General features: G+C 36.1%; 1 protein-coding gene across 1 annotated transcript; it reads left to right on the forward strand.

Annotated features, from left to right (window-relative positions):
• The first annotated feature begins 654 nt into the window (after positions 1 to 654).
• LOC135091191 (histidine-rich glycoprotein-like) lies at positions 655 to 5481 on the forward strand. The gene is made up of 4 exons (XM_063988635.1): positions 655 to 672; positions 1647 to 1904; positions 2800 to 2910; positions 3290 to 5481. Exons 1-4 carry the CDS (start codon positions 658 to 660, stop codon positions 4436 to 4438), a joined length of 1533 nt encoding a protein of 510 aa, XP_063844705.1. The 5' UTR covers positions 655 to 657; the 3' UTR covers positions 4439 to 5481.
• The last annotated feature ends 4125 nt before the right edge of the window (positions 5482 to 9606 follow it).

Below are 9606 nucleotides of genomic sequence, written 5' to 3' on the forward strand. Positions count from 1 at the left end.
CTATCTATATATATATATATATATATATATATATATATATATATATATATATATATATATATATATATATATATATATATATAATTTTTTTCGTGATGTTTTGATTAGTTTAGTGAAATGATGGTGGTGATGGTGAGGGTGAAGGTGGTAAAAATTGATGGACAAGTGTCTTGAAACCTGGTGGTGGTGATGGTCGTTATAATGATAAATACTACTACTACTACTACTACTACTAGTACTACTACTACTACTACTACTACTACAACAACAACAACAACAGCAACAACGACAACGACAACAACGACAACAACAACAGTAACGACAACAGCAACAAAAAACAACAGAACAAGATAGATAGTTAGATAGATAGACAGATGAACAGACACACACACACACAGAGAGAGAGAGAGAGAGAGAGAGAGAGAGAGAGAGAGAGAGAGAGAGAGAGAGAGAGAGAGAGAGAGAGAGAGAGAGATGATGGGAAACCGAGAAGGAAGGGGAAGGAATAAATATACGAGAAAAGACGGGAAGGGAAAGTGAAATGCCGAGAGAGAGAGAGAGAGAGAGAGAGAGAGAGAGAGAGAGAGAGAGAGAGAGAGAGAGAGAGAGAGAGAGAGTATAAGAGGAGAACAATCGGGGAATCTTCTTCACTTGATCATGGCATTAGCAAAGGTAAGTCTCTCTCTCTCTCTCTCTCTCTCTCTCTCTCTCTCTCTCTCTCTCTCTCTCTTTAAGAAAACAAATTCTGAACAACCTATGCATATTTTTTCTCACCATCTCTTTTTCTATCTATCTATCTATCTATCTATCTATCTATATATCTATCTATCTATCTATCTATCTATCTACTTATCTGTCTATCTATCTATCTTTCTTTCTTTCTTTCTTTCTTCCGTTTTTTCTTCTTTACTTTTTTTTTCTTGCTTGTTTTTCTTTTTCTTCACTGTTTTATCTACTATACTTGCAGACTAATTTTCTTTCTGATTATATATTGTATACTCTCTCTCTCTCTCTCTCTCTCTCTCTCTCTCTCTCTCTCTCTCTCTCTCTCTCTCTCTCTCTCTCTCTCTCTCTCTCTCTCTCTCTCTCTCTCTCATGCATTCAATCAGTGCACAATAAGTTTGCCAGCCATTTGAAATAAGGCTCCAAGTTACCTGTGCTTGTATTATCCTATCAGAACAAAGCTATGACTTGCCTGTGTTTGTGGCGACCAGTCAGTGTCTTCTTGTGCGTGAGTCCATTTTCCGTGCACCTGTGACAATAGAAAACGAAATAATAATAATAATAATAATAATAATAATAATAATAATAATAATAATAATACAAGAAAATGAAGTTGATAGCTGAATACATAATAAAGAGGAGGAGGAGGAGGAGGAGGAGGAGGAGGAGAAGGTGGAGAAAAGTAGAAAAGAGGACAAAAGTGATTTTTTCTGCATAACGTAGCATATTTAAATAAACGAACCTAAATACAATGAAAACAAAGGAAGAGAGAGAGAAAGAGAGAGAGAGAAAGAAAAAAAAAACACGAGAATATTTACCCATTTATCTATGTTTTATTCTGTGATTTTCTTTATCCCCCTCCCCCATAATGCTTGAATAGTTTCTTGTACAATTTTGAACCAATAACTAACCACAATTTCCAGGCACATCTCGTGGTGGTGACTGTGATGGTGGCGGCGGTGTTGGGAACAGTGGCAGGGGACGCAACTCCTGACCTTCTACACCCACACCCACATCCACACTCACAACCTGACCCATTCTCTTATACTCACCACGCTCACGAGCCACGCCCACACCACGCCTTCCAGCCCATCCCCCACCACGACACCCACGCCCCGTCACATGGCCACGCCCCCTCTCACGGCCACGGTCCCCACCACCATGAGCACCACGAGGAGGAGGTATGTTAAATGTTAAATGAAGTGCTTGTTTAGCTAAGTTATCCCTTCAATATAAAAGTTCTCTATATTAAGCCAGAGCTCGAGAGAAAACTTTATTATTTTATGCTTTTGATTTCTAAGTCCATAACTACTCACATGAAAAAAAAGGGAAAAGAAGATGAGGAAAAAAAAAAAAAAAAATAGTTGACATGCGTATTTTCTTCGTCCTACAATGCAGTGCTTGTTTAACTTGGTTGTCCCTAAATATTGTTGTTTTCTGCCTTTAATCTCAGTTTCAGGGGAAACCTAACGATTTTACACTATTCGTTTTCTACTTGTCTAGAGATGTGAACAAATGAGAAAATAAGAAAGTAAGTAGATGGAGTAAATTATAATCTATTGCAGTCCTATGCAGTCAGTTGTAATATATCAAACCCCTGTAATGCTTTAAAATCCCCAGTAATCTTTTTAAATCCTGAAATATCATTGAAATAATTTGAAATATCTTGGAAAACCTTTGGAATCTCTTTGAAATCCGTCTGGAATATCTTGTAATGCCTTTAATTTTTTTTTTTATTTCGTTTAACTCCCTTGAAATCCCCTCGGAAACCTTTAAAATCATGAAAACCTTTGTAGTCTCTTTAATTAAACTCCCGTGTAATTCTCTAAAATCCCCTTGAAGTCATTTGAAATCTTGAAAACACTTGAAATCCCTTTATATTACTTTCAAATCCCTAACAATGCCTTCGAATCCTCTAACTTTGTTGAAGTCCTTAAAAATTCTTTTAAATGTCTTGAACTCTTCTAAACCCCCTTGAAATTTCCCTGAAAAGCTCTTGAAAACCTTTAAAATCCTCTTGAATTCCCTTGAAAGACTCTTCTTAAATTCTTCGTAACCATCTGTAATTCCCCGCAGTACCCGAGGCGGCCCTCCAAGTTCGGCTACAGCGTGAAGGACGACTACCACGGCACAGAGTTTTCCCGCCACGAGACCAGCGACGCCTCGGGCACCACGGGGCACTACCAGGTGAGAGAGAGAGAGAGAGAGAGAGAGAGAGAGAGAGAGAGAGAGAGAGAGAGAATTATTTATTTGTTTATTCTGATTAACTTGACTGACAAAACTTACTCTTTTTCTATTTTACCACCACCACCATCACTACTGTTACTACTACTACTACTACTACTACTACTACTACTACTACCACTACTACTACTACTACTACTACTGCTGCTACTACCACTACTACTACTACTATCACTATTACTACTACTACTGCTACTGCTACTACTAATACTACCAACACTACCACCACACCACCACCTAACCACCATCACTAACACCAGCAACAGCACCACCACCACCACCACCACCACTACTACTACTACTACTACCACTATCACAACAGGTCCAGCTGCCCGACGGGAGGCTGCAGACCGTCATCTACCACGCTAACGACGACGGATTCCACGCCAAGGTTCTCTACGATGGGGAGCCACGCCACCCACCCCCGAGGAACCACCTGATCCACCACACCACCACCACAGACCATCACCACACCCTCCACGACCCCCACCACACCACTGAAGACCACCACCACACCCACCACGACCCCCACACCACTAAAGACCACCATCGCATCCACCACGACCCCCACACTACCTTCCACAACGACCACGGGCATTTCACGACCACGAAAGGCGACGACTCCATCCACCATCACCACCACAACAACCACATCCACTCCACTCCACACCACCATCATGAACCCGAGGGAGCATTCCACCCATCCACCCCACGTCCCTTCCATGACTTGAATAGTAACACCATCCACATCTCGACCACGAAGCCAGTCATCCACCACACACCCTCCAGCATCCACCTACCACCTGAGATAATCCACGTGTCAACACCAGCTCCACACCACACAACGCACCACACACACCACGACAGTCACGTAGATCTGAGTCACTCCACATCACCACACCACCTTGGCGGCAATTTTGGGTTGGAGGAAGGATTTGGTGGCACGGTAACATTCCAGGGACATCCACACCAGCACGTACATCAACACCACGGGCAGAACACTCAACACCACGTAGCAGAGTCACCACACGCAGGCCATTTTGACCTTCCCGGCAGTCGCCATAGGCATCATCACCACCACCACCACAACCACAACCTCCTACCCCAGCCTAGCTCCCCAGTGCCTATTGTGGTGAAGAATGAGGAGTCATCCCCCTCATCACATCCTCCCCATGTCCTCAGAGAGAGCAAAGCGTCATTTCCTCCTTCCACTCCAAGTATCTTCGTATCAACAGAGGATTCTAACAGTCACTCTGATAAACAGAACCTGCACTCTCCAATCATTCCCCAGTCCCTCCGCTCTACTCCTCAGGGTGGTAAAGGCAGTATTCATCCTCTCATTACTTCACACTCCAAGCGCCCAGGGGATAAGAAACTAAAGGATATGATTAATGATCCCCTATTTCGCTCTGACACGCCGCACATCGCCCCAGCTCCTAGAATTACCATCAGGGGACAGGCCAGTGTTTAGATGTGTCCACCCGCCTTCCCTTCCGTTTTCTTCGGCAGTGCTACGTGATCTTGTGTTTGTGTGTGCTTGTCAAGCGACACGAATTCGCAACCCAGTGAACACCGAGACATGAAACACAGAAGAAGAAAGGATATGCGACAACAAGAATGAATGAAGGAAGAAAGACAGATGGAGAAAATTAAGCAGGAAGGAAGAAAGGTAGAAGGAAAAAAAATGAATAATGAAGAAAGGTAGGATAAAAATGGAGGAAGGAAGAAAGGTAGAAGGAATAAATGAAGGACGAAGGAAGAGAGAATGGGTAAAGGAAGAAAGATGGAAAGAAGGAATGAAGGGAGAAATGAAGAAAACAGTCAATGAATGAATGAATAAGTAAATCAGTTAGTTTTCTTTTGCTTTGTATCGCTTCTCAGGTCTCGTTTTATGGTTTTTCTTCATTTCTTTTTCTTTTATCTTCTTTTATTCATTATCGCTCATTTTTCTCTTTTAACTGTCGTTATTTCACTTTATTCTAATACAATCTCACTATTCTTTCACTTTTTATCATTTATTTATTTATTTATTTATTTTATTTATTTTTTTCTCTTTTTTCCTTATTCATTTAATCTTGTTTATTTTGCTCTCTCTCTCTCTCTCTCTCTCTCTCTCTCTCTCTCTCTCTCTCTCTCTCTCTCTCTCTCTCTCTCTCTCCTTCACTTCACTTAAACTATAATTACTTTCGGTTATTTTTGCACCTCAAAGGGAAGGAGCTGGTGGAAGTCTTGTTATCGTACTTATTGCATTTACCGTACTCAGTTTATTCTGGTATTCTGGTATGCAACTTTGGTAGAGTCTCTTAGGTCGTATTTTGCGAAGGATATATATTTTTTTAAAGGGATATTTAATGTTCTTCTTTTTCTTCTTAGGTTGTGGTTGAAAAAAATATATATTGTTGATAGTTTTCTCTCCTGTGTGTGTGTGTGTGTGTGTGTGTGTGTGTGTGTGTGTGGAGTATGAAGCCAACTATTATTATTTTTCTTGCTAATAAAATACTTAATTGCCTGAAATGTGTGTTCTTGTTCTTGTCGTTCACACACACACAGACACACACATCACGAAAGCAGTGCAGAGTAAGTAAAGGAAATCCCTTAGCCAAAGCCCTGAGTTGCGTGTAAAGACTTTACACTGTATTTCTAGTGCTAAGAATTGTTGTTTATCGCTGTGCAGAGATAAAGTCCCGTAATGGTATAGAGTAAAGGTTTTCAAGGCACTTCCCAAGGTCATTCTGGGCTTGTTTTTGACTTGTTTCCTTTAAGACCTGGCACCTTTAGTTAGCTGCCTTCTTTACTTTTTTTTTTTTCCTTTCTTAACCCCACCGGTGTTCGTTATCATTGACCTTACAAAAAAAAAAGAAAAGAAAAGAAAAATAGATGAATAAATAAATAGATACACAGACACACACACACACACACACACACGCACACACACACAGACACACACACACACACACACACACACACACACACACACACACACACATACACACCTTTCTCTCTCTCTCTCTCTCTCTCTCTCTCTCTCTCTCTCTCTCTCTCTCTCTCTCTCTCTCTCTCTCTCTCTCTCTCTCTCTATATATATATGTATATGTATATATATATATATATATATATATATATATATATATATATATATATATATATATATATATATATATATATATATATATATATATATATATATATATATATATATATATATATATATATATATATATATATATATATATATATATATATATATATATATATATATATATATATATATATATATATATATATATATATATATATATATATATATATATATATATATATATATATATATATATATATATATATATATATATATATATATATATATATATAGATAGATAGATAGATAGATAGATAGATAGATAGATAGACAGATAAATAGATAGATAGATAGATAGATAGATAGATAGATAGATAGATAGATAGATAGATAGATAGATAGATAAAACAAACTAGGACAAATAAATAAGTGAATGAAATACAAATAAATTATGAATTAAATATAGATAAATAAATTAATAATAAATAATTAAATAAATAAAATATGAGGGAGGAAAAATTAACAATACACTGATTCCACATATATGAATTGTTAAGCTAACCAATAAGAATGCCGGCAGAGGAGGTGGTGAGGAGTGTAAGGCCATCACTACTACACCGCTGTTGCCTGGACACCGTGCCTGCAGAAATACATCGACATATCAATAATATGGACAGTGTACTGAAAATACAACCTAATATCATTTCTGAATTTAATTATCTCCAGAACATTTCACTCATTAGCAATATAACTTGAAAATAAAACTCTGAAACGTATGGAAAAAAAAAAAATAAATAAAAAATAAAATAAAAGCGGGAAAAATGAAAAATAAAAAAAATTACCTGAGAACATGAAAAACGGGAAACTTTTGTAAAAAAAATATAAAACTGAAAAATCTGAAAACTAAAAAACTGAAAACATTAATAAATCTTAAAAAAAATATGTATATATATATATATATATATATATATATATATATATATATATATATATATATATATATATATATATATATATATATATATATATATATATATATATACTCGTATATATATATATATATATATATATATATATATATATATATATATATATATATATATATATATATATATATATATATATATATATATATATATATATATATATATATATATATATATATATATATATATATATATATATATATATATATATATATATATATATATCAGCCTAATATTATTTCTGAATTTAAATAACTTCTAAAAATTTCACTGAAAAAAAAAACGAGAAATAACTTGGAAAAAAAACTGAAAACTGAAAAAGAGAAAATAAAAATAGTACCAGAAAACCTGAAAACGTGAAACTTTTGAAAAAAAAAAGATAATAAGACTGAAAAATCTAAAAGAGGCTGAAAACTAAAAACATGAATGAATCTGAAAACTAAAAAGAAGTGAAAAAAATGAAAACATTGAAATTTGTAAAGAGATAATGATGACAATAATGAAGCACGGAAGAGGAGACAGGATAGCGAACGAAAGACTTAATGATGATAAAAACAATAAACGAAATGGGACGATCATAATGAAACACATGCAAGGAAACACATTGAGATAAAGAGGATCAATGATAATGAGGATGAAATAAAGCAAGATAATACAGTAATGAACGAAAGAGTAGGTATATGATGAAGATGATAATTATACCAATCATCTACGAAAAAGGAGATAATGAAACTAATATATATATATATATATATATATATATATAACAACAAAATAATCAAGAAGAAGAAGAAGAAGAAGAACAACAACAAGAACAACAACAACAACAACAACAACAACAACAACAACAACAACAACAACAACAACAACAACAACAACAACAACAACGACAACAACAACAACAACAACAACAAAAATAATAATAATAATAATAATAATAATAATAATAATAATAATAATAATAATAATAATAATAATAATAATAATAATAACCAGCTTAACCCGCGGATATAACACGATATGATAATTTATTTAACAATTACATTTGATATTTATACTTACAAGGACGAGGAAGAGGAGGAAGAGGAAGAGGAGGAATAAAAAGAGGAAGAGGAGGAGGAAGAAGAGGAGGAGGAGGAGTAGGAGGAGGAGGAGGAGGAGGAGGAGGAGGAGGAGGAGGAGCAGGAAAATGTAGTGGATCCATTCTCTCTCTCTCTCTCTCTCTCTCTCTCTCTCTCTCTCTCTCTCTCTCTCTCTCTTATATAATTTTTCCTCTCTAAATCTGTCACTTATCCACTCCCCCTTTCACTCTTTTATATATATATATATATATATATATATATATATATATATATATATATATATATATATATATATATATATATATATATATATATATATATATATATATATATATATATATATATATATATATATATATATATATATAGTGTAAAAACCTTTCAAGATCTAACTCCCCTCGTGACTTCTGGCATCTAGCCAAAAATATCTCCATTAACTTTGCTTCTTCTTCTTTCCCTCCTCTATTTCAACCAGATGGCACCACTGCTATCACATCTATTTCTAAAGCTGAACTCTTCGCTCAAACCTTTGCTAAAAACTCTACATTGGACGATTATGGGCTTGTTCGTCCCTCTCCTCCACTCTCTGACTACTTCATGCCACCTATTAAAATTCTTCGCAATGATATTTTCCATGCCCTCGCTGGCCTAAACCCTTGGAAAGCTTATGGATCTGATGGGGTCCCTCCTATTGTTCTCCGAAACTGTGCCTCTGTGCTTGCACCTTGCCTAGTCAAACTCTTTCAGCTCTGTCTGTCAACATCTTCCCTTCCTTCTTGCTGGAAGTTTGCCTACATTCAACCTGTTTTTAAAAAGGGTGACCGTTCTAATTCCTCAGACTACCGTCCTATTGCTTTAATTTCCTGCCTATCTAAAGTTTTTGAATCTATCCTCAACAGGAAGATTCTTAAACATCTATCACTTCACAACCTTCTATCTGATCGCCAGTATGGGTTCCGTCAAGGCCGCTCTACTGGTGATCTTTTGGCTTTCCTTACTGTGTCTTGGTCATCCTCTTTTAGAGATTTTGGCGAAATTTTTGCTGTCGCCTTGGACATATCAAAAGCTTTTGATAGAGTCTGGCACAAAGCTTTGATCTCCAAACTACCCTTCTACGGCTTCTATCCTTCTCTATGTAACTTCATCTCAAGTTTCCTTTTCTGACCGTTCTATTGCTGCTGTGGTAGACGGTCACTGGTCTTCTCCTAAATCTATTAACAGTGATGTTCCTCAGGGTTCTGTCCTGTCACCCACTCTCGTCTTATTATTCATTAATGGTCTTCTAAACTAGACTTCTTGTCCTATCGATTCCTACGCTGATGATACCAACCTGCACTTTTCCACGTCTTTTCATAGACGTCCAACCCTTCAGGAGGCAAACATTTCACGCAGGGAAGCCACAGAACGCTTAACTTCTGATGTTTCTAAAATTTCTGATTGGGGCAGAGCAAACTTGGTATTGTTCAATGTCTCAAAAACTCAATTCCTCCTT

Source organism: Scylla paramamosain, chromosome 37, assembly GCF_035594125.1.
Source record: "Scylla paramamosain isolate STU-SP2022 chromosome 37, ASM3559412v1, whole genome shotgun sequence".
NCBI classification, from domain to species: domain Eukaryota; kingdom Metazoa; phylum Arthropoda; class Malacostraca; order Decapoda; family Portunidae; genus Scylla; species Scylla paramamosain.

Bases quoted from the DNA above. Each gene is read 5' to 3' on its own strand.
- LOC135091191 (XM_063988635.1), top strand. The intron at 1,905-2,799 runs GTATGTTAAATG...AATTCCCCGCAG, and splicing joins ATGAGCACCACGAGGAGGAG to TACCCGAGGCGGCCCTCCAA. The intron at 2,911-3,289 runs GTGAGAGAGAGA...CTATCACAACAG, and splicing joins GCACCACGGGGCACTACCAG to GTCCAGCTGCCCGACGGGAG.